The 26,902-nt window shown below is 32.5% G+C and overlaps 1 protein-coding gene across 4 annotated transcripts; it reads left to right on the top strand.

Moving 5' to 3' along the window:
• On the top strand, positions 1 to 26,902 carry LOC129799492 (vacuole membrane protein 1). Of its 4 annotated transcripts, none has more exons than XM_055843436.1 (5): positions 1 to 396; positions 6,094 to 6,533; positions 11,470 to 11,744; positions 19,722 to 20,313; positions 25,414 to 26,902. In XM_055843436.1, exons 2-5 carry the CDS (start codon positions 6,264 to 6,266, stop codon positions 25,846 to 25,848), a joined length of 1,572 nt encoding a protein of 523 aa, XP_055699411.1. In that variant the 5' UTR covers positions 1 to 396; positions 6,094 to 6,263; the 3' UTR covers positions 25,849 to 26,902. The 4 variants fall into 4 exon arrangements, with proteins under 4 accessions (XP_055699411.1, XP_055699412.1, XP_055699410.1 ...); XM_055843437.1 differs by having other exon boundaries at positions 20 to 396; positions 6,289 to 6,533; XM_055843435.1 differs by having other exon boundaries at positions 24 to 396; positions 6,077 to 6,533.

Below are 26,902 nucleotides of genomic sequence, written 5' to 3'. Positions count from 1 at the left end.
GTAGTCACTTCGCTGTAGTTGAAATCGTACGATTTCGGATTGTCAGTGTTTTGTCATGAATTTTAGTGTGTTTTCAACTCGTTTTTGATGCAAGTCGAACAGAAAAAAGAGGAAAAATATCTTGATTTTTGTATGAATAGTGTAAAAGTTTATGCAAACTGAGTGTGCGATAGATAAAGTGTAAATGTTTTGTGTGTGATATGAAAAATGCGGTATGCTTGATAGTCAGCGAGGGAATTGCGTAAAATTGATTTTCGGGGTGACGAACTCGTGCTCATTTTTCAACAAATCAATGTGATCCCCATTCTGCTGCAAATAAGTGAGAACCACGTCACAGTCGACAAAGTGCAAGGTGTTTAATTTGAGAATAAATAGGGATTTTATTGAGGAAAACAGGTTAGCAACAATGAAACTACCATGACATTATTATTTTTTTCTTCCACACACAAATCTCTACTAACAATCTCTCTCGCGTCCGCCTCCTCTCCATTCCGGAAGCCCCCCATGAAGAGTTTGGGGGGATTTCTGCGTCTTGACAGTTTGCCAAACAACACACAATAAATTCTGATCCCAACGTGCCACGGAACGCGTGTTGAAGAGCACTCGGAATCAGGTGATGTTGATGATAATATTAGACGCCAATGGGTATCTCCGGATTTGCTCGGAAGATCTCCCCAGACGATGTCGAGGAGAATGGGACAATCGATATGGTTTTTTTTTTGGGGATTGGGGTAATTCCCACCCACATCTTTCTCATACGGAATCCTGCACATTTAAAGGGGTTCTGGAGAAATAACTGTCCACAAAAATATCTCCCAGTTTTCCAAAAACCATTCTATACTTTCATGCCCAAAACACGGCTGTTTCGCAATTTTTGATGCAGATTTCTACGGAATTAATCACACAGTCGTACGACAAGAATGATGACGCACTTTATTTTTTTTTTAACAGGAAGGAATTTGGGGAATTTACCATCTTTGTTGTCTATAGCGCGAAATATTCCTTGGCAAGTAATTCTTGGACTTTTGAACAATAAACTCATGCAAAATACAATCATTTTCATAGAATTTTATAAATAAAATTAACTGGCTCTTGATTCAAGTAACTAATTTATTAAATTACAAAAATATCCGAGCACAAAGGCAAAGAAGTTTTTTTACTTCTTCCGCAAGATATTTGCTTGATTTCAAAAATCTAATAAAACTGAAAGAAACTTTTTTTTAAATATATTGTAAGTTTTTGCTAGAAATTTTGAAAAATTGAGGGAGGATGAAGCTATATTGACCAGGGGCTATATCGAAAACGGTTTTTGTGTATTTCTAGAGGAAACTGTGTTTTAACTTTAATGTAATATAATTTAGATAGACAAAACACTTAAGGATCTAAATTAAATTATCGCTAGGTCCATCTTTATTTAGAAGTATAAAAAATTAGAGTCTTTATTGTAACTCCACCTTCCTCGTATCTTAGATTTAGATATTTTTCTACAATAGTCTCAAAATCTTTTTAAAAGTTCTGAAATCTCAAAAAATTGTATTTTTCTTGCGCATTTAAAGCCTGAAATTAGGATAAAACAGTAAAATTAAATTTTATAAAAGAAAAAGAATAATAAAAGATTAATAATCAGGCAATAAAGAAAAACGTATAACAGAAAATAGTTTACAGTACTATAAACATAAGGATACTGTTGAAGTTTTGAATAGCATATTCTTAAGATCTAATGTGCTGGAAACACTTACAACTTGAGTCGAAAGGCGGCTTAAGATATATAATTATTTATAATAAAAAAATATATAATTATTACTAAAATAATGATTAGAATAAATTTCTATCAACTTCTTACTAAGTCGTTTCTCGGCTTAAGTCGACGGACGGCTAGTCGGAAATTCATGTAAATGTAACCTAATCATTATTTTGTTTGTAATTACGGTAAGGTGTCTCTCGGCTGAAGTAACAAGTGTATTCAGCACATAACCCTTACTGTGTTAATTTATATAGTATATTCCAAAAATCTAAATAAAAATCTATATCTGCTGTAGCTTATTCACTAAAAAAAACGATTAGGAAGAAGTGACACACTTTTGAAATGGGACAACTTTGAAATTGGGCAATTTTCTACTATATTTTTAAATAGAATTGAGCCTTATCATGATGTATTTTAGCTTCACAAATGGTTTGTAAAGCTTAATTATATCACTGCAAGGTCCAGTTTCAAAAGGCCATAAAATGCTCTATTTTAAATCTGCCCCAATTTAAAGGTGCCCCACTTACCAGTACATCGAATTTTGTATGAGTGATAAAACAGTGAAAAAAATTATATAGTTCATTTCTTAGCTCGCAAAATTGAAAATTAGGTCGCTAAATTATGATCAGCAATTCAATAAATAATACTTTCAATTTTAATATAAAGTAATGTTTTCCAAAAAATATTTAAATTTTCGATTAGAGACATATTCGTATTCCGCGCGACCTTCTATAAAAATCTTTTGTTAAATTTCTCAAAACTTTAATTCCAAAACGAAAATGTAAACAAACTTTACAAAAACTAAGCATTGTTTGTAACTGAGACTTTTTAAGATCTTAATTTTTTAAATTTTAAAATTGATTTCTAAAACACTTCTTTTACCTTCAACTTTCGATACTTTTGAAATCGACTTGTAATAGTAGGACAGGCTTATAATAGGAGTCTTAATTGGTTCTTTCCATTAACCGTTACGTTCTTCAGATCTAAGGCTTAGCCATAAGGCTTAACTTCTCAAATTTCTTATCAGTCAAAAATTTTTGGAAAATTTTGACTTAGTAATGGACTATTGAGGGGAATTAATCTATGTGAATCAGAAGAACAAATTAATTTGGCTGCAATTTAGAGTTTTCAGACTTTCGAAAACTAGGCTAGAACTCTAGTCTGAAGACGGTCTTAGGGCAGAAATAAATTCAGGCTGATCTTCGAGAATATTTGTCCTGTAGAAATCTTACAGGCCAAATATTTGGCCTGTCAGATATATCTATATATATATATATCTTTATTTGGCAGTAAAGATTTATCCAAAACTGTATCAGACTTGTGGGCTTAGAATATCGATCACAGGTCCTTTGAATGAATTTCCTTTACATAATTCTTTCCTGCCATATTTTGCAGGCTCAAATATTCTCGAGGATCAGCATGAGCTTATTTATATTTAGACCTTTATACGGACTTCAGACCTAAGGCTTAGCCATATGGCGGCTTAACTTCTTTAATTTCTTCTTAATTCAGATTTTTTAGAAAATTATCACTTAAGATTGGACAACATGGGCAAGTGATTCATTAAATTTTGTAAAACAAATAAAAATAGTTGCTATTTTGAATTTCGAGACTATCGGGAACTGGGCTAAACCTTAGGTCTGAAGCCGCCCTTAGATGTCGTTATTTTACTATAGGGGAAGTGCTTATAATTTTGGACAGTCTGCTTATAAGCATCGAAGTTCCAAGTTTGAAGTGCGATATTTTCTATACTAATTGACATTTCTAGTTACTCTCTTTTCAGAAGGGTTGTTTAGAAACTTAGCAAGCTATTTATCGTCTTATTTTTACTAAAATTAGTTTCAATACGTTTAAAAATGAATTGATAAGTAGAGGTGACCTTGGCTCTTATTTTGGACAACTTGTTTATTAATTTGGCCAACTTGGCTGTAAATTTGGACAGCTAATCCGCCTCGATAGGATGCCCATTGTTCTTCATTTGATGAACCAATCTTACCAAGTCCTCTTCCTGTTCATGTAAGGGAAACGTAGAATGTCACAGAAGCCCGGAAACTTTCCATATCATTCATTAAAGTGAGTTGACTTCGATACTCCAAGTACGTGCAGATTCGCTCATTCCCTGACCTTTCCGGGAGCCTTTCAAGGCATTTCTCACTACATCTCTTTCGTAGAGATGATGCTCCTTTGTTTCTCCAGGCATTTGTCCAACCTAGTCATCACAAAAGCTAAAACTTCACGAAATTTCGTGAGAAAAACACCTGTCCAAAATAAGGAGTATCACCTCACTGGTGAATGTCTTAAAAAATTTCCCATTTTTCACACGAAAAATATAATTCACAAGGCAAATCTCACTTCAGGTCAAATGTACAAATCATCAGTAACGTGAATCAACACAATATTCAAAGAATATTCAATAATATCACTCAAAAACAGCGAACAAACTTTGTTAGTACTTCACCAAAACTAAATAAGACTGAAGTAAGCCACGAAGTTCTGTCATATTTCTCGTAAGCAATTGCTCACACTGAATTTTCAACAAAGCAATTTCAACTCAAATCATATTCAAAATTTAACGTATTTAGTGTCAAAATCTTCCAAAAAGAACAAATATTTAGATAGAATTCATTTTTCATCAAATATTGGAATAAAAATCCATCATTTTAATCAATTTATTTTTAGTGTCCAATTTTACCCTCAAAGTGTCCAAATTTAGAAACTGTCCAAAATTATGAGCACTTACCCTATGTGTCTCAGAATTATTTCCAACCCACTCAGATTCGTCATTCTGTGCAATATATAATAACTTTTGTTTTGTAAACATATTTTCCAAACATCCTATAAGATTGAGCAAGACGACTAGGTCAAGACTTTATTCACTCTTACTGAAATGTCGAAAACATATTTACGAATTAACTAATTCATCATTTTACTAAAACGTAAACCACATGGTTTATTAATATGTTGGATAATACTTTGAGATATTTTTAACTTATTGCTGTAAATAAAACATTAATTTTCACAACAAAAAATGGTAAGAACTTATTTACACTCCTATCGCAAAGGGTCATGAACCCAATTCAATATTGATTGGATTTTTTTTTAATTCTGGCACTAAATATTAAACCTTAATTTTTGTTTATGCTTTCTTAATCCCAGAATTAACCTTAGATTTTCCTATCTTTATCATTACATTTAACTAGGTATAGTAATGCACATAATCCTGAATTAATTCATTTTCTACTAGGTGAAGTATTTTAGGCAAATCTTGATTTTAAAACCAGTTGTAAACAACACAGATTTGAAGTTGATATCGTAAAAAAACATAGAAACACATGAAATAAAATTTTTAAAGTATTTAATCCATCTGCCAAGATTATAATCTTCTAAATTTTTGTTTGAATGCTTTTTACAAAAAAAACTTATTTTTTTTTAGTTAATGTCAGTTATTTTTTATGAAGTTATAGCATACAGGTCATATTAAAATAAATTGTTGCCTTCTTTTACTAACAATAAGTACACAACAGTAACACATAAAACTTATAAAACTTTTGTACTATGTATTAAATTTGGTATTAATACATTACTATAGTTGGGCAATATTATTTAGTGCTTTGTGTGTTAAAGTGCACAAAGAAATTGTGTTCAAGATTATTGTCTACTTTATACTAATTTGGATTTAATAAAAAAATATATATGGACGAAAGTTTTAGAGCAAGGTTTAAAGTTCATTATTTTGCCTTTTGTGTTTGCTTTTATTGCTGATAATCTTGTAAGTTCTGGAATAAATGGTCAATGCTTCTAACCGTGCTAATGCATAAACAAATTAACAGAGTTGCTATAAGAAAAAGCTTGAAAGATTTCCCAGTGATAAGTAAAAAAAAAGTTCATCAACTGTATTACACAGATGCTAAACCAAAGGTTAACTTCCTGGAAAATTACTAATAGCGCATCATTAAATTTTTGTCGTGCGACTGCAAAAAGCATCAGCTTCACAAAATGCATGTTTTGAATTTAAGTGACGTTACTCTGCGAATCATTAGCTGTACATAATAATTTCCAACACACCATTGATATTCGCTTTCTTTATAATTTGTCTGCTGAACCAGCAAAAATGGGTGTAGGAAAGTGTTCAGTTTAATTACGGAAAAAGAAATTAACCAGAAGAATGAAAATGAATTAACTTGCATTTTCTCTCCTTTAATGATGGAATTCCAATAAACATACAACAACACAAGAGAGATATTCTCAGGAGGAAAAATTGATTTATAATTTTTGGAATTTGATCCTTTGTTCCCTCCAAAATCTCTAATTGGCTTCTTTTTTTTCATTGAGTTTTTCTTTATCTCAAGACACACACACATACACGGTAGCGCCCCAAAAAAAGCGAAAGAGAAAGAGAGAGAGAGAGTGAGAGAGAGAGAAACGGGGGCTTTTTCGACAAAGATTTGAAAAAGAAAAGTCCAAAAGCGACAAAAGAAGGGGGCTTTTCCGCGGAAAACGAGAGAAAAAGGGGCAAATTATGCCGAGTAAAAAACGTCCTACAGGCACCAATCGTCAACAGGGAGCCTCCTTTCCATCTGGTCTCAAGCAAGCATCTCTGTCGGGAATTAAGCAGCCCCATGAGTTATCAATGGCAAATGGAGATGTTGCTGGTGATGGGCACTTACTAACAGCCAAACAACGTCAACAATTGGACAAAAGCATTTACTTGGCTTCACTAACAAAAAATGAATTGCAAAATGAATGCAGAAAGCGCGGTCTAAAGATAACAGGAAATAAGATGGAATTGGTATATTAAAAATTTTCACCATTATTCTTTTTATTTTTTTTTACACCTTTACAAAGTAGTTTGCTCGCTATTCTATGGTATATAACTTTTTTTTTCTTCTGTTCTACTCCCACTTCTCTCCAACTTGCCATAAATTGATTGATTTATTTTTGTTAGCCTTAATCATTTTGTATAACACAAAGTCTGGCTCGTCTTGTGTTCACACTTGGAAAATTCACTTAAACAAACACACAGAAAAAGGGGAGAATAAGTAATAAAATTGGGATTGTCGCACATTTTCCAATAATATCAAATTGAAGCGCTTGTGAATGAAATTAATCGACTTCGGAGTTGACGTGAGGGCAATTAATTTAAGGGAATGTTTATTCTCATCAATCTGTAATTATTGTAAACCGTGAAAATATATTTATTTAATTTGTTTTTTCCACACGGAATTCTATCTTGAATACTTCATGGAAATCGATTTACAAAAAACCTTATGAAAAACCCATTAGTTTTAGTCGTTTTAGTACTTCATAGATTAATTGCACAATTTTCTATAATATTTATTACTTAATATCTAGAATTGTATGGTCATCTGTGAAAAAAATGGGGGTGCGATTAACTTTTTTTTCCTCATAATTTTAACACTTTTTAGGTGTAAAAATATATCAACATTTTTTAATGTTAATTTTACACCTTTTTAAGGGTAAAATTAACATGATAAAGGGTAACTTTAACCCCTAACACACCTAAAAAGCATAATTACACCGATTTCGGATCAATACTGCAGGGTAAAATAAACATTTCCGGAATGTTATTTTAACTTTTTCGGATTTCTCTCAGTGGTATTTATATTAATTAAAATAAAAAGTAGATTTTTAATGCTCGAACTCCACAGACAGATCAGTTTGTAATCCCTTAATTTCTCCACTCCCCATAATTTCCACCTTCTAACCTCAGGAAATTAGTACAGGAGACTCTCTCAAATTCGGGCATTTGAGACCAAAATGTCACCCGAATAAGAGAGAAATTCGGGCGACAAACTTTGAAATGAAACGGTTTTTCATTCATCTGCATACACATATTGAGTTTACGTAAGGTAAAGTACCCTTACTCGACCGGGTTCCTCTATTCGACCGGTGGGTCAATTTATTAATATTTGATGGTGAATTTCATCTATTTCTATGAATTTGTCACTGATTCGTATTATTTAAAGAATAATTGACCTATTAATATTAGATCATATACAAAATATTATAGCAAATATAATTAAATTGAATAAATAAATCTACCGGTCGAATAAAGGGTACTTTACCTTACTCAAATACATTGTAAATATCATGAAAATTCCTTAATAACGCAAAATAATATCAAAACCAAGTCAAACTATGGCAAATTTCAGCTTATTTGCTTCATTTGATTCATAATCAGACTTGAAAAATGTTAACAAACTTTTTTCAAATTTTACTACCGCCCAAATTAAAAAGTAGCCTGATCTTAAAAGAGCCGAATTAGCGAGAGTCTACTGTAGTCTTTTTTTTTTAAAATCGGTACAATTTTAAATTTAAGTACAGTAGACTCTCCCAAATTCGGGCATTTGGGACCGAAATGTCAGACGAATTAGAGAGAAATTCGAGCATCAAATTGCTTGAAATGCAACGATTTTTTGTTTACTTTCATACTCATATTAAGTTTACATGTTCATATTAACTGTAAATTTCATGAAAGCCCCTTAATAATGCAAAATAACATCACAAGTGAGATAAAGCGTGGCAAATTTGAGCATATTTTGCTTCATTCGATAATCATAATCGAAGTCGAAAAATGTCAACAAACTTTTTTTCAAATTTAACTGCTGCCCAAATTAAAAAGTAGCCCGATGTTAAAGGAGCCGAATTAGCGAGAGTCTACTGTATTCTCAACAAATCTTCGCGTTTCAGACGATTTCTGAGAAATGGCATCACGCTATTTGTCCGTTTGTCCGGTTGTCGTCAGCTCGAGAAGCCAAACGGTAAAAGATAGTAACTTGCGACATTCGGGTGACCCTCCATAAGTCGACGCAAGGATCATTGACATGCCCATTATCCCCCTCTTCCCTTCCCCCTTAAAACCATATTTTTGGGATTTCTCGAATTACTCGGATTGTCTTGAGATTTTTTTTTCATTTTTGGATATGTTTAATAGTGTGTATACACTAGAAGCAATTTTCGTCAAAAATTGCCTTTTAAAAAGAATCTGAATTTTCTGCCTACAAGGGTAGATGAAATTTTCTAAAAAAAGGAATTTTTTAAAGAAATTTCTTGTAATATGTAGTGGCCTTTAGAGATGGTCCAGGCAGTTCTGTTCAATTATTGAATTATTATACTGTTCAATTATTCCTAATAACGGGTTTTCAAGGTCAAAGGTTTAAAAGGCTCTAGAGAGTATATTTCTCAAACAAATGGTATCATGTTTGGGCTCGTTAGAAAGGTCTTTGAATTTCTAATAAAACTGAACCGATTCCAATCGGTTCTGAATCAGTAATGAACCGATTCATAATCGCTTAGCAATTTTTATCAGAAAATCCATTGTAATATGATATTTTGGGCGATCTTTTGAGTAATTAATTTCTGAAGTGGTTTAAATCGGTTGTGAATCGGTAAATGGTAAATGATGCGAAACTACTTTTGAGGTATATAGCATCTAAGTCACGAGTTCGAATATTTCGAAAAGTATGGTACTCTTTGTCCCATTTTTCTATAGTTAATATAAGGTAAAGTACCCTTTATTCGACCGGTTCCTCTATTCGACCGGTAGATTTATTTATTCAATTTAATTATATTTGCTATAATATTTTGTGTATGATCTAACATCAATAGGTCAATTATTCTTTAAATAATACGAATCAGTGACAAATTCATAGAAATTGATGAAATTCACCATCAAATATTCAAAAATTGACCCTCCGGTCGAATAGAGGAACCCGGTCGAGTAAGGGTACTTAACCTTAGTTACTGAAAATAAAATAACAAGAAACATACTACGTATAATCCTTTTACAATGTTTAATATTTAAAAAAGGAGCGCTATATAAAATGCAAACAGCTACATTTACTGAATTTTCATAAATAAAAAATTAAAGGGTGATTGAACAATACATTATGTTGCCGATAAATCAGCGCAAAATTGATGAATAAACTTGCTTTCCTTTCAATTGTAAGTCATTCACTATTTCACAGATATGAATATTTAATAACGTAATTTCCTTAGTGATTCACCCCTTTCATATCGTGTATTTCTATTAAATATGTAAAGTTATGAATTCATTAAGTTAGAATCGTAAAGTAAGTTTATCTAAATTGATACTGCGGAAATATTCAATTTAGTGCAGTGATATTTTTTTGTCTATCATGATACAATGAATAAAAGACCTTTCAAATTGCCTTCACCTGCTTCACACATCATAGTAAATTATTATATTATAATTATATTCAGACACAAGAGTAATTTTGGGATGGATAATTAGGAGGCAAAAATAAATTCATATGATGTAGATTTAATTATCTGTAAATAAAATAGAATGCTTAGTGTGAATGATTAGCAATTTTGAATGGTATTTGGCGAACTTTACGAGAAAAAGACTAAGTGTGTTTGGATAGGTGAATTCATGAGATTTTCACTCATCATGATATTCAAAATTTTATCGTGTGCGCTGTAAAATGTGCCTTGAGAGTATATTTTACTTGATAAATATTAAAATCGTATATTTGTGTATGAGTATGCTGAAGAATTTGACATTGATTTTGATTATCAATATGTATATGTGATGAAAAAGTGTGATGCAATTTACACGGAAAAATAGAAAAATCATGTTCATTATCTTACTGCAGACATAGAGACATTAAAACTTTTTCAATGGGGACTTTCGTTACGCACAGAAATATTTCTTATCTTATCATTAAGCCCTCAGCAGACACTCTTGTTTGAGGTTAGAAGAGTGATTATGAGACGCATTGAGAGACTTTGTATAGCCAAAAAAGTGATGTTTTCAATGACGCGCCTGACTAATTTTTATTGCATGCCTACATAATCTTTTTTTTTCTGTAATTTGTATATACCTGGGCTTTTTTATACCATTTATTGTCTGCTTCTTTTGCAATATACAGCAATTTTATTTGATTATTTGTTAGTAAGTTGTATCAATTGCATTTTTTAGTAGTTCTTTAGCACCTTTACCTCAATGTATTTCTTCCACACATGGCAAAAATACTCGGGCAAAAGTGGCTGGGAATGTGTGAGAAGGGAGCCTTGAATTTGTTAAAATTTATTTACTATACGCTGAAAAATCATTGAAAGACGTGCCACATACTTATAGCTTATACAGAGATTGGTAATAAATAACAAACAATATTGAATTGGAATTATATAAGCTCTCTGGAGCAGTGACAATGCCAGATTCAGGTGTATTTTTCAACCCAAATAAGGGAAAATTCAATGACAGATTGTAAAATTAGACTTCTTCCTTTTATCGATTTTTTTTCATGGTGATAATTTTTTTCTTCTTTTTTTTCATTTAATTTCTCCTTTTTGATTTTTCCTCTATTCATTTTTTATCTCTTTGTGTGTTTTTCCTCTTTATTATGATTTTTTTTTTAAATATAATACCAGACCCAATAATTATTTTTTCTTCAATATTGTGTAGAGATAGTACTTAATTAAAGTTAGAGTTCAAAATTGTAATGGAAATGTATGTGAAAGAGTGCAAAGTACTTTTTAAATAGCAAAAACAACACACAAAATTAATAGAGAATGAAATAGAGAGAATAGAATTTGAATCAATTGAGGAAGTTTGACCTAATTTCTAACGATTTTTTTTTCTTCTATTTGTCTCTTGCTTCCATGTTGCAATCTCACAACAACAACAAAAATGTCTGGGGGGACAATTGATTGTTTTTTGGTTAAAAAAAATGGTACAGCTCCAAAGACTAGGATATAAAATGTCTCATCAAAATCACAATCAATCAACGGTGACATCTTCCACATCAGGGACTTCTCGTGTGCAGAATCAGCAGCAGCAGAAGAAAACACCAAATGGTACGGCTATGGATTCCTTTGTGAGGAAACAGTCTGCCCGTGATCGAGAGAAGGAGCGCAATGAACGGAAAAAGATCGTCATTTGGCGACATCCAATTCTCACATCGAAGTACTGTGCCCTCGAGTGTATGACACTCATGCAAACATATGGACGAAAGTAAGATTTGTTCAATTGCTTTTGTCGACTATAAACCAGATAAATATATTCCCAAAAACGAATGAATGGCAGGGGGAAATTCGAAGAATGCTCGTTTTACATAAAATTGAGTTACTCAATTACTCAGTTAATTAGAATTACTCAAAAAATTGCCAAAATTGCTTAGATTTTCAAGCCGTCTTAAAGTTCAAATCTTTAATTAAATTTGATTAAATTTTGAAGGGATTTGATGTGACGGAATAAATATAACATATAGATTTATTAGCCTTTCACGTTTGAGTAAAATTTTTATCTACAGGCAATCGTGCTATTTCAATGAAAAATGAAAAGAGAAATTCTTTCTTTTGAACATTTTTTTTAGTACTTTACAGTTCTTAAATGCTTCTTCATTATCGACATTTCTTTGTGTTGGTTTCTGTCTCGACTGTTTACCCCAGTCTTCGCCATGTTTTAAATCCACTAATCAGTTGTGTCAAGAAACAATAAGAATCTTGAGAACCTTGAGAACAGTAGATTTCTAAAAGAAAAAGTTCAGATGTTCATTTTTTTCATTGGAATAGCATAATAATGGTGTTATTCCAATGGAAAATGAACATATTTTTTAGCACTTAACTATTCTTAAGTGTTTCTATATATATAATCGACTTTTGTTTCTTTGGTTCCTGTCACGAGTTTTTGATTGTTTTTGGACACGTCGAAGATTGGGAAAAACATTAAAAACAGTTCCGATAATGCAGAAGCACATGACAACAGTAAAGTACTAAAAAAAACACGTTAATTTTTCTTTGGAATAGCACAATAAGTCAGGTATTACCGAGTAGTTTCACAACAATTCTTGATTATTATTGTCAGTCATAAAAAATATGAATAATATTTATGCCATTAGTTTCAGTATTTTTCAGAATTTTCATTATAAAGATGGATAATACTTTACAGAAAAATATCTTTAATGCAAAATTTAAAAAAAAACTCCTAGGCTAACTAACTTTTAGTCCACACGAAGAAACTGTTTTCTCCCGCGAGTAGTATTAACAGCTGTTCGTAATTTCGAGTTTTTGAGCTCTCAGTCGAAAAATTTATTCAAGTTGAATAAAGAATATCGATTTTTTAAGCTTTTATTTTATTCATACGAAATCAATTTGTTCACAAATATTGTTCATTTGAATATACTATTAAAAATCAACAAAAAAATGTACTTGAACAGGAACTTCCGGCAACCGCACAAATAGCGTCAAAAATGTAAACAGGAAAAATTCTTTATTCTAGATTGATGTATAATATTTTGCGTTGTCAACCTAAACTGCCTCATAAATCAATAAAATTGATTAGAGAGAGAGGTGGGGTTACATTGATCTGAAACTGGACTTTAACATAATGTTATTTAGCTCTACAAAACAATTGTGGAACTAAATTAATTATTATAAGGCACAGCTTCTTAAATCAATGTAGCCCTACTGCTCAAAGTAGCGCCACCTTCCTATATAATAGTACTGTCATAAAGTATTTTAGACGTTTTTATGGCCTTCAAAGATTTTTTAATTTTTTTTTTAATTGTTTAAACTTAGTCTATTCATCTTACCAATTCTGTGATAAATCTTTATGGCTCGGTCACACCTTTTAGATCGGTAAAAGGAGAATGGTCAAATCCGGTCCCGGAATCGCCACGAACGGGACCTATGTCATTGGATAGATATTAGTATAGGTAACAACTTTTGTTCTGGGATCAATGTTCTAAACCATGGAGGAACAGTTCTAGAGCATAAAAACTATTTTTTAGTATGATGAAGAATGATCAAAAGTATATGGGCGCTGGTTCATCTTCATACAAAGATTAGAGTAGACGAATTTTGAAGATATTGATATAAGGTTGAAAAAAATGCCGGGACCCAGGACGATAAACGCTGGGAGCCCTTGTAAAAAAGGCCTTTATCCTTCCGAAAAATCGTTATTTTGACTACGAATTACACAAGAACTGCTAAAGTGATCTTTATGAAATTCGGTATATGGTCAGTGTATGTTTTAAACTTTTTATTTATGGATACCACCCCCTCCCTCCACCCTCCGTTCTGGTAGCCCTCATACAAAATGTGTGCACTTTACCTTATAACTCCTTTCTAAGAGGATGTAGAAAGCTGATATTCAACAGGGGAACAAAACTTATGGAAGACTTTTCAACCATGCATGTTAACCCCCTCCTCCACCACCCCTTCTAGTAATCCTATACAAAGTGAGAGCATTTTGATCTCCTTTCTGAGAAAAAGTAGTTGGTTTGTAAAAGAATGAAAAAAAAGAATAACTAACAACGTTAACAATAATTTTCTAGATTTTATATGCATTTATAGACATCTAGTCAAATTACAGCTTTCTGCCTCCTCTTAGAAAGAAGTTATAAGGTAAAATAGTCTTATTTTGTATGGGGGCTACCAGAAGGGGTGATGTACGAAGAGTTTGGTCAGTATGGTTAAAAAGTCTTCTCTAAGCCTTGTTCTCATGCTGTATTTCAACTTTCTATCTTTTCTCAGAAAGGAGTTATAAGGTGAAATGCTCTCATTTTGTATAAGGGCTACTAGAAAGGAGGATAGAGGAGGGAGATATTATACATGGTTTAAAAGTCTTCCCTAAGCTTTGTTCCCTTGTCGAATTTCAGCTTTCTACCTCTTCTTAGAAAGGAGTTATAAGGTAAAGTGCCCCCATTTTGTATGGGGGCTATCAGAATGGAGGGTGGGGGGAGGGGGTGATATGCATGGATAAAAACTTTAAGTCATACAGCGACCCTATACCGAATTTCATCAAGATAGCTTTAGTCGTTCTTGAGTAATTCGTTGTCAAAACAGCGATTTAACGAAAGGATAAAGGCTTTTTTACAAGGACTCCCAGCGTTTATCGTCCTGGGTCCCGGCAATTTTTCAATCTTATATCAGTACTTACAAAATGCGCCTACTCTCGTTTGTGGCGATTCCGGGACCAGCGCCCATATAGTTTTGACCATTCTCCTTTCATGTGATTGAAATTCCTATCCCTTTCTTTCTCAAATAATTTGCATATGGATGATGTTTCATTATTTAGCACTCAAAGTTCGATTGAACTAAATTTAATTTGGTGTGAAGTTCAAAAGAAGAAGAAGAGTCCGAAAGACTGGGATAGATATATACAAAATGTTTGAGAAAGAAAGGGATGTGAATTTCGATTACATGAAATTTTCTTGATCTAAAAGGTGTGCCGGAGCCAACTTTTAAAGATTGACTTATATACTCCCTGGTAAATGTCTGATTTTAAGATGTCAAATTTATTTAAAAGCTCAAATTGAAATGTAAAATTTGACTATAACAAAGCTGAAATGGAAATGTCAAACTTCTCTACGTTTTCTTCAACTTCAAAGGTGTTTGAGAAGACATTTTAAACCGGCAGTAAGATTTGAAGCAATATTGGAATATATAAAGCGTCATTAGTCTTTAATTCACAATAGAATATTTTTAATTTGTCACCAAATTTTTAAGCTTTCTCTATTTCGAAAATTTCGCAAAATTCAGAATTTAGGAGCGTATTTTTCAAAAATTGTACTTATATTACATATTTTACGACTGGCTCAGAGATTTTAATATATACAATTGAATTAAATAAAATGAATCGCAAAAGACGTTTTTGAGATTTGCGAAATAATTTTTCTAAGGAATATCGACTTGTTTTTAAAAATCTCCAAATTCACATCTCTCTCTTTCTCAAACGTTTTGCATGCCTCTGTCTCTCTTTTTCGTACTCTTATTTTTATTTTAAATATCACAACAAATTCAATTTTGTTTAATGCAATTTGAATACCAAGGAATTATTATTCAAAACATTTAAGAAAAAATGGATGTAAATTTTGATTTTATGAAATTTTCTTAATATAAAAGATGCGCCGGAGGCTTAAGATAACTGAGTTTTTGAAAACATTTATGAGGAAAATATGGAAATATGGTGGCGGTATTACTTATGGCCTGTCATTACTTATAGTCACTTCGCAGTTTTTGTTAGAAAATGATTCCGAAAACCAAAAAAATGTGATATTACTAAAGCGCATAAAAGATTTTTAATTTTGAGGTTTTTCGAAATCATTTTGTGGCACTGTAAAGTTTTTAGACAGATGCCACAGTAATGCCGGAACCCTATCAAGTAATTGAGAGATTGTAACAATATTGCTCTCTCATTGAGTCCGAGCAATAAGATTAAAATAGCACGTGTAATGGACTTTTTTTTTGAAAAATATGAGCCAAATTAAATATTTTTAACTTATAGTAAATAGTATGACAAGTGAAATTGAACTTTTATAGCACAAGAAGCTCATTTTAGTGGAAATCGTGAAATATATTGATAAAGAAAATTTCCATTGAAACTCGCGTGATCGGTCGAAATACATTTTCTTTGTTCTGTACTGTGAGAGGAAAATACTGATAATTTTTTATGGGTTATTTCTCGATGTCTTCCACAAGTCAATGTTCAACGACCAAAATGCATGGATTTTAGTAAATTTAGTAGTGTTTTCCTTGAAAATAAATCATTCAATTAGGTTTTTAGAATATCAATGCAATTTTTTCCTAATATTTCCTGCGAAAAAATATTTAATGTTTTGTTTTTTTTTTTCTAACATTTTCATTCAACTGCAAAAATTATTTGGCCTTCAGAACTCACACAAATCTTTTGCACGTGGTTTTAATTGCTGAAAAGTGATTTGTCCGGTAATTAGAGCCCTCATTTCCAACTAAAATGATGCAATAGAGACTGGCAGCAATGAAAATGCTGAAATTTCTTGCAGAGGGAAAACTTGGTCAAACATTACCACTAATACTTTAACAACAAATTTATGATTAGTCCATATATTACACTGAAATTGTGTCACAGGTGACAGGTTTTAGGTACAATTAAAAAATGATTTGCTCACTCATACAAAAGTGCGAAAAAATGGTTAAAAAAATACGAGATAGCTTCCCAAATGTGAGATTTGTTGTCATGACCGAGTAAATAAAACAGTTTCCTTGCTTGAGAAGCTTGAGAATGTGTGCCAAAAATTGTCAAATGTGCAAATTAATTGACACTTGCTGTTCTTGAAATATGAATTTAGTTTTCATGCAGCATTGCTTATGACAAATATCACTTATAAATTTAATTTTTAATACATAATTTTTAATTTTGGTAATAAATCATGTTAAAAAATTGAAATTTCATTTAGATTTTCTTCCGGGCCTAAAGTTTTTACTGTTGAAGTGTACAATGCCAGGTAGTATACAATATACTCGAAAATTGCCATTGCAAAAAAAACTTTTGCTTTATTTAATTTTTGAATTCGATTGAAAATTGTTTCAAATAGATCCCCTTATTAATTCATAGAAGGAGAAAGATTAAAAATTATAGTTAACAGCTTGATTATTGTAAAAATTAATTATAATTTTGGCCAGCAGAAAACTATAATGTGATAAGCAATCTCTTTAAATCAAATCGACAATCCCAAGATTTTGAAAATTATTGGGTCAAGTAAAAAGTTCTGAGGCGTTTTAAGCTTTATGTTGAAGATGAAATTAACATAGTTAGGATTTGGGTAAATGTCCTCATTCAAAACCATTTTCAGATGCATTAACTTTGACAGAAGAGTCAAAACATTAAGTTCAATTTTTTCTGAAGAGAATTACATAAATTTGCTCCTTTTCTTCTAGAATGTTACTGTTTAGTGAAAATTCTTTAAATATAATTTGATAACTTCTTAAATACAAGAAAAACACACAAGTGCAAAATGCTTTTATTGGAAACAAATTAATCCAAATGGAGACAAGGAAATTTTCTTATTGGAGACAAACAGTGTAAGTGAAACCTTGACGAAAGGCTTCCAAAACCTTGTTGAGTTGCTCTTGAGTGCAGGATTTGTTTTTATTCCTGGTCTCTTCTCCTTTCCCATCTAAAACAATAAGAAAATTTCTCCAAAAAAATCATATTTCCGGGGTTTCCTTTTGAAGTATTTGCAGACACTTCAGAAAAACCCTTTTTGTTCACGAAATAGGTAATTATTTCATTTGAAAATTTCACATACCGTTAACAATAAAGATTAATATTTAATTTAACTAAAATTAGCCAGAAATATGACATAAATGTTAAACAAAACGAATAAACAACAGTCACCTCATTGTATTTTTCATTGAAAAACATGATCGATCGATGAAAAATTCGATGGTGAAAAGATACACTTTTAATTTTTCTGAGAAATTAACAAATTAAAATTTGTGAATATGAATGGATTTTCGCTTTATTTGGAGCAAAATTAACTAAATAATGAAACCGTGATATAGAAAATATATAAATATAATAATTTAGTACTGTATTTATCATGAAAACAATGACGTTTCCATTTGGAATAGCGAAAAATTTCCACTTGGAGCAGGTTTTGAATTAGTTTAATTTACCCTATCTGAATTAAATCAAATTTACGCCCTCTAAGCCATCGCCGCTTCTGGTCGATCACCTACCTCAATCTGGTCAGTTGTTGACAATGAGAGTCCGAATTGATTGTTTGGCCATTTGTCAGTGAATTCAATCCCACCAAACAGACAGCAAAACTTTTTTGGCCTTTAATTCTAGATTGGCGATCGTTTGCGACCACCCATCATATTTGGACCACTATTTGCGTTTAGTTTGCGTGTAGTTGCGTTTCAGCAAGGAATCGCAGTCATAAATTCGTTCCAAAAGCTTCTTTTACGACAATTCTTGTGTCACCCATACATCTGCTTTCTTTCTGAGACTAGGCTTGTGGGAATTGTTCTTAACTATTTCCTGGTTAATCGTTAGTTCTTAGGCCAGAGGTGTGCAAGAAACCGTTGAAACCGAATTAACGTCAAATGAAACATGTACGTCAATGGTCAAAACGTTACTATACAAACTTATTTTGACGTTAATTCGGTTTCAACGGTTTCTTGCACACCTCTGTCTTAGGCAATAGATAAATGCTCGTGTGTCAGTACAATTCGATAATTTCCGTGATTTTATCGACATATTCGACAATTAGCCTAAGCAGATCGTGTCTCATCTTTGCACTGACTGAGAGAAATCCGAAAAAGTTAAAATAACTTTCCGGAAATGTTAATTTTACCCTGCAGTATTGATCCGAAAACGGTGGAAATATTATCCTTTTTAGGTGTATTATGGGTTAAGGTTACCCTTCTTTCATGTTTATTTTACCCTTAAAAGGTGTAAAATTAACATTAAAAAATGTTGATATATTTTTACACCTAAAAAGTGTTAAAGTTATGACGAAAAAAAAGTTAATCGCAGCCTCTTTTTTTCTCAGTGGCAACCATTTTCCCAGAACAGGATCGTTTCAACCATTGATATGCTGTTGCATCAGATACTGTATTGGGTCCATAAACAGCACAATATTTTTTTTAACCGCGTACTTTCGTTTTTTTACCTTTGTCGTATTGTAATACAGATGAACATATCGAATTTTCTCCTGTTTTACCTCCATTTTGGAAAGCTGTAACTAACAACTGGCTTCACCAAATGCAAAAAAAGTCAAAGAACTCTTTTTGAAGAGTGTTGTCACCTTCCAAACACCGTTTAGTACAACACCCGATACAATTTTTATATCGTGAGATATTGCTCACTAAAACATCTTTCGATAAGGGCTCAGAACTTTTTACTTGACCATTTGAATTTATATAAGAATCCTTGAAAGTTTTTTGCCTTTTATAGACCATCTTATGTGACCTTATACTTTTCTAAGCTAATTTTCTATATCACTCTTCGAAAGGTGAAATATCGAAGGTTTGTTTTTGATAGAAAAAAAAAAGAATAAGTAATCGAAAATCTTTAAAAAAAATTTAATTGGTTTTGCTTAATCAAGAAGTTCATTTTATTTTATTATCAATTATCAATATATGTAACTCCTTAATTTCACAGGATGATTTCCTCTATTAAGAATTACAATTGACCCAATTTTTTGCCTTCATTTTCCAGAGTGTCAGACCACAAAAAACTCATGGCTGTTCTCGTGGCTGCTGTGGCAATTGTTATTTCTCTGTACCATGTACCGGGGAAGCATCAGGCGTACATTGACATGATCCGGGTGCACATGTGGTTTGTGACGTACTGGGTGGGTCTGGGTGTGCTTTCGTCAGTGGGTTTGGGCACGGGACTGCACACATTCCTTCTGTATCTGGGACCCCACATAGCCAGTGTCACGATGGCAGCTTATGAGTGCAACTCACTGAATTTTCCAAAACCACCCTATCCAGATGAGATAATCTGCCCCGAGGTGGTGGATCCTAAGTTCATTCCATCGCTGTGGAATATTATGGGGAAAGTGCGCGTGGAGGCATTCCTCTGGGGCGCTGGTACAGCTCTTGGGGAATTGCCACCCTATTTCATGGCCAAAGCGGCCCGGTTGTCGGGCTACGATCCGGACGATGCTGAGGATCTGCAGGAGTTTGAGGAGCTGAAGAAAAAGCGTGAACAGGGAGCCGACCTCAATTTTCTCGATCGTGCCAAGTTGAATATGGAGAGGCTTGTGGAACGTGTTGGATTTCCCGGGATTCTCGCATGTGCAAGTGTAAGTTACAACTATTTTTCTCTAATATACTTTATTTGGATAGTCCCTTTAGCTAAACAAAAAGAGACGGTAAAGCTTTCCAGCTTTGCATAATGCTCGAACTCATGAGTTAGGGCTCTCCATGAATTATCCTTTGACATGATTTTTAAGTGGATACCGGATTCACGTTGATTCAATTTAATCATAAATTATTAAAAAACCTTTTCATAATCAAAAATTGTTTAACCCATTCCTTACCATTGTATTATACATCATACGCAAATTTAGTGATTTTAGATGATTTATTCCTGGGCAAGTTTTATCCGAATTGCTATCGGGAGTAGATTTTTAGTTGCTTAGTCCTTCAATTAGGGGAAGGTTTTGCACATTCGTAATGTTGCACCTTCGTAAAAGTTGATTTTTTCCCAAGTTACTAAATGAATTTCATCCATGGACATATCATCTAAAAGCTAGTCCTACATCTCACATTTCCTGACAAACTTAGACGCCTAGGTCTTTTTTCCTGGGTCCAAAAGGCAAAAATAAAAATTGGGCCTAAAGTCGTAATTCTGATGTGTAATATTCTATGCATCTTTTGCACACTGCAAGTGTCTCTTCGAAAAAGCAACTATTCCAAGTTATAGAGGGTTTATTAGGGTTAATATTTACCGTGAAAATCTTTTGCTTGAAGGGGGTCGTTTTTGTAGGTGGAGGAAAATTCATAAAAATTACCACCCTTGCAGCTCAGGAAAATTGAATTTTGCAGATTCGTAAAAGCATCTGTCAAAATTATTTACCACCGAATTTGAGAATTCCTCACTGACTGTTTTGGGTCACACTGTCCACACCGCTCGGGATATTTGACTCATCAGAGATTTCACTGAATAAATTCACAAGAAAATGTTGGGATATTAAACAATTTTTATGACAATCTCGAAGGAAAACACGCACATCCCAATCAAAATGAGACTCCATTAGATGTTTTTATTTCACTTCTGTCAAATTAAACATTAAGCCTGAATCTGCTTATGGTAGGTGGGATTCTTTCATTGCCCATGCGGTGCGTTTTGAGAATTTTTCATCCAATTTGCTTTGTTTTCAAGCGGAATTTTTTTACGTTTTACTTTAAATTAATCACTGGTAATTCTAAGAATCACTGATGTTCAAAAAATGTTCTGTAAGACAGTTTCGAGACGTTAGAGAAAAAACAAGGATTACAAGAGGTGTGATTGCTACTTTCTGATTTGTTCAGTGATGAAACTAGACTGTTTATGATGGATGTGATTATTTTATTGCCACTTGGATGTATTTTGAGTATTTCTCATTCAATTTTCCTTTTTTTAAAGTGGAACTTCCCACATTTCACTTTAAATTGGTGGCTGGTCATTTTTGAAATCAGTTACGTCCGAAATGTGTTAGAAAAATAGCTCAAAATTGATTTTTAATGCGTGATACCTCTTACAAATGGTGAAAACAAGATGAAAGTTCCATCTAAGTATTGATGCCCAAATTTTTGTGTTCGGTGTAATGTTTTCGGGGAAAATGAGGCCTACAGAGGTGGGAAAAAGTGGTACGAAGCTGAATTAACCAGGGCACATTCGTAAAAAATGCCGCTACATTTTCATTATCCTGTAGAGGAAAATCCAAAGACTTCCAGGAATTTTGTGAGGCAGAATTATGAACCCAATAAGTAAGAGATTTTTTTTTATATAGTGATATAATTGATTCGGTGTGTGTGGCATTCAGTAAAAAATCTTAATTCTTGGACTCTTTTTTTAATACGAACCTTCAAAACCTTCCTCTAATTGGAAAAAATACCCCGACAGAAATGGGAATACATTTTGTTGTTCTTTTCTCGCTTCGCGGAAAATCACGCAAAATTTTTGCTCAAAATGACGGACGGAAAATTCGATATCCCGTCGAATTTGTTAAAATTGACCTTCATCCTCTTTCCTGATTTGGATTCTGATTGGCAATTTGTTTTCTTGGATAGTTACTCTATCTAAATCAATTGAGTTTTTATTGAATTAATGTAAAGTATTTAAATTCGTTGACCATTAAGATGGGAGTTTGAGAGCGGCTCCCCTCGCCCCCATAATAGATAAAAAAAATTTCTTTAAAAAAAATCATCTATTAATCTGTAAGAAACTAATTCCAAAATATAAACATTCTATCTCAAGTATTTCTAGTACATTGACTGAATGAGTTAAGATGTGTACAGTTTTGAATACTTTGACTTTTTATTTTGCAGCTATATTAATTTTTTTTAATGTAGAAAAATTTTAAGGTACATGCAGGAGGAATCATAAGTTTGTTACGGTGCTCATTTCCATAGTGAAAGGGGCTTTAAAAAAAACCTTTATAAATAAGACAAGGAAAGTATGTATCGGCCAATTAAGAAAAATTCTCCATAATTTGCTTGAAATAAATGCTCTAAACTAATTTTTGGTATTCTTGAATATGCCAATTGGAACTCTAGTATTCCATTTATCTATATCTCTACATTTGATTTCTTTTCCTCAATATTTAGAAAAATAGTAAAAAAAATAGGTAAAATTGCCAACATGTATGTAGGAGAAACTGGGGCACCACCAAACACGGGGTACCACGAAACACTGCGATTTTTTAATCGGATATTCGACTTCAGAGGATAAGACCTATAGGAATTTATAGGCACTATAGGGGTGCTTGTCTACTGGAGGAGTGGTCGAGATAGTCCAAGTAGTTTAGAAATAAAAATTAGTGTTTAGTGGTACCCCAGTTTCCCCTACTGTGCATATTCCATCGGCCATATGAAATCAGATGAAGAAGACGTCGGCCGGGAGTGAAGCAGGTATCGCACAAAAAATAAAAACCTTTAAAAATAATACAAATTTGAATATAATTCTTATAGATTACGATGTGCTCGAAGAAACACTTTTTGCCATCCATCCCTTATCAGAACGGATAATTGTCCAACCCACTGGACTAGTTTTTATCAGTTTCCAGGGAGATTGTTGGTCAAGGTGTCTGCATCTTCTAATTTTTCACCATAATTCTGATCCAATTCTGGATCTTGGACTTAATGGCTCGGGCACAACTTTTAGATCAAGAAAATTTCTTGAAGTCGAATTTCGTGTCCATTTCTTTCTCACATGCTTTGCATATGTCTATCTCATTTTCTCGCACTCTTCTTCTTCTCTTAAACATCACTCCAAATTCAATTTAGCTCAATCGAATTTGGTATGCGAAAGAATGAGATAGTCATATGCAAATCATGTGAGAAAGAAAAGGTTTCGAATTTCTACTTCATAAAATTTTCCTGATCTAAAAGATGTGCCGGAACCAAGACAAGAAATACAGTTTCGGCTCGATTAACGATCCTCCACAAGCTTAGATTATTATTTTTTTTGAATTAGTACAGGCTTACCAGTGATTTACCCTTTGATTGTCTTCCGGAAAGTTTGTCATTCATGGTCATTCTGGGCACTCCATACTTTGCAGACGTTTATGAGAAGATTCACCTACTGTCATGGCATCCAGCACATTTTTCAATGCTTTCTCTAAGTATTGCAGTGTCTTACACATCCTTGAAGGTGTTTAACATTGATAAAAGGCAAAATTCACACTGGGAAAGTTCTTTTTCACAACAAAAATGTAACATTTACTGATCGCGTAAATGACATTGAAATGCTATGAGAAATGGCCGAAGAAGAAAGATTACATGAATAAACGCAATATACTCTTCATCAAAAAATTTGTGAAACATAGTTATTAATTTTTAAACATTCATTTTATCTTGGTGGTCGATATCTTCTTCAAGTTGGCCGAACGAATCGGTCGATGGACGATATGTGCTTCTATTGCCTTATTTTTTAAAAAATAGGTTTTTTGATTCCATTAACATTCTTCGGTGATTACTGTTTTAATTTTTGGTTTTATAAAAAAATCATTAGTAATAAAATTAATTTAAAAAAAAGTAATACAAATTTCATCCATCAAAAGTTTGTTGCGGACTAGTGAAATGAATTAGGTGACATTTTTATAACAATATCATCTATTCTAAATACAAAATTTAGATTTATTGCAGAAATTTTATTCAAAATTACTGCTTAACATCTCCTAACTTCAGTTCCAACTCGATTATGTATACAATCCGATTTTGCTCACGTTAAAAATCTCACTTGAGAATAAACTGAATATAGGCTCATCACTAATTTTCCTAAAAAGAAAATAAATTTTAAAACAGAGTTCGAAGTTTTATTATATATTTTATTTTCAATATTCTTGTCTCGAATTTCATAAAATTTGCAAAATTTTCAATTTAGTGAATTTCAACCGATTGAAATTTTACCTCTTACTCTTTCAAAGTGAAATAAGATATATGTGTCTCATTCTGTCAAATGAAAATTGATATTGGAATTTCAATTTCAATTTCAAGACAGAAAGAGACACCTATATCTGATTTCATTTTGAAAGAGTAAGAAGTAAAATTTCAATCGATTGAAATTTACTAAATTGAAAAGGTGCCATAATGGCTCTGGCACACCTTTTAGATCAGGAAAATTTCGTGAAGTCGAAATTCGCATTCCTTTCTTTCTCACACATTTTGCAATGTCTATCTCATTCTTTTGCTCTTCAAATTCGATTGAGCTAAATTGAATTTGGTGTGGTGTTTAAAATAAGAAGAAGAGTACGAGAGAATGAGATAGACATATGCAAAGCGTGTGAGAAAGAAAGAGAATCGAATTTTGACTTCATGAAATTTTCCTGATCTAAAAGGTGTGCCGGAGCCATAAGTATTGAATTTGTAAGTTTTTGATTTGTGACTTTGCCTCAGTCTCCCCTAATATTATCTATAACTCAATCTTATTATATGATTCTGTGCGCTCAGGATAAATCGAAAAATCATTCATATTGATAAATTTTAGTTTAAGGATATCTTTAAGTTTAGCAACCATTTACATTTTCCATGTTTTCAGAATATTTTCTTAAATATCTAGCTAGAATTTCAATTGATAATAAAATTATTTTTCTGTCATTTTTTTTAATGAGACAGAATTATTATATCTTGTTTTGTTCCATATTGAGTGCTTTTCGATGTCGATATTTATGAAAAATGCTATCTGATGTCTTTTGCAGATTCCCAATCCACTTTTTGATCTGGCTGGAATAACATGTGGGCACTTTTTGGTGCCTTTCTGGACCTTCTTCGGAGCAACATTGATTGGCAAGGCTGTGATTAAGATGCATATCCAGAAGATATTTGTGATAATTGCATTCAATGAGACACTGATTGAGAAGGCGCTGGATCTTTTGGCAAAGATACCTTTCATGGGTAAGAGACTTCAGGAGCCATTTAAAGCATTCCTGCAGAATCAGAAGGCACGTCTACATCGGGGTTCGGCCAAGAAGACTTCGGACACGGGGAATCTACTGGCGCGTGTCTTTGAGAAATTTGTCGTGGCCATGATTGTGTACTTTGTGGTGTCGATCATCAATTCCCTGGCCCAGAGCTATCATAAGCGCATTCACAAGAAGGGAGGTAAGGTACATCGGAAAGTAGCGAGAGACTAGTCGATAAAGGGTGGGCTGACTCTAAGCAATGAGTGTTTATATGGTTCTTTAGTTAGATGAAATTATTATTTTTTGGTTATTTAATTAAAAGAAAAAGAAGACGGATTTTGTTTTTTTTTTAGTGAAGAAAAACCCCTTCAACAGGAAATGCTTCACTGCAAAAATCCAAATTGTTTTATTTTGATTTGAAAATTGAAGGAAAATTCAGTAGCTTCTTTGGGCTTTCGAATACAGTTAAAAGAACGTTGTTTGTAGATGTGTAAAGAAAAATAAAAGTATTTTTTTCTGTTTTGACAATGAAGGTATAAACTTTTTTTTTTATTTTGAAGTATATGGTGAAAAATATCCAAAGAAATGATATTAGGTAAAGAGAAACATTTAAACAAAAAAAAACAGGCTTTCTTCCCCGTCAAGAAAAATTGGCAAGATGGGAAAATTTGCTCAGAGGTGTTTTTTGCAAGCGTTTGTAGTAAAAAGAAAAATGAAAAGAAAAATAAAATAAAATGAATTTTTGTATTTAATGAGACATGAATGAAGACACTAGAATCCTCCCCACGAAGAACCTAGATGATCCTCCTTAAGCATAAGTAATCAAATGATATAGATGAAAAATTGCCATTCCCTGATTAAATATTAAAGAAAAAAGAAAAACAAAAATAAGTGAGAAATAGAGAAAAAATTATTGTATATTAATTAATTGAATTTATCTCACAAATTATTGATGTAGATGATAAAATGAAGAAGAAAAAAAATAGTCGAATGTGTATTTATTGCAAAGAATTGTAATTATTAGGATTTTTTTTTGTGTGTTTGAGTTCCTGTGGTAGAAAAAGAAAGGGTTTTTGTGTTTTTGTGGATCGTCGAATCCAGCAAAAATTACCAATTACATTTAATATATACACGAAAAATATTTACATAAATTTTTCTCATTTTTAAGTGTGTAATTATTAAGTACAATTTACATGGGTATTGTGTTCTCATGCAAAAGAACAGATTCTTACAAGGAAGTTGAGACATGAAACGAGAAGAAAAATAAATATACAGAAGTAATGGA

This window comes from Phlebotomus papatasi, chromosome 1, assembly GCF_024763615.1.
Source record: "Phlebotomus papatasi isolate M1 chromosome 1, Ppap_2.1, whole genome shotgun sequence".
NCBI lineage: Eukaryota > Metazoa > Arthropoda > Insecta > Diptera > Psychodidae > Phlebotomus > Phlebotomus papatasi.
The sequence above is the reverse complement of the archived record's forward strand: the minus strand, read 5'-3'. Positions and strand labels throughout refer to the sequence as shown.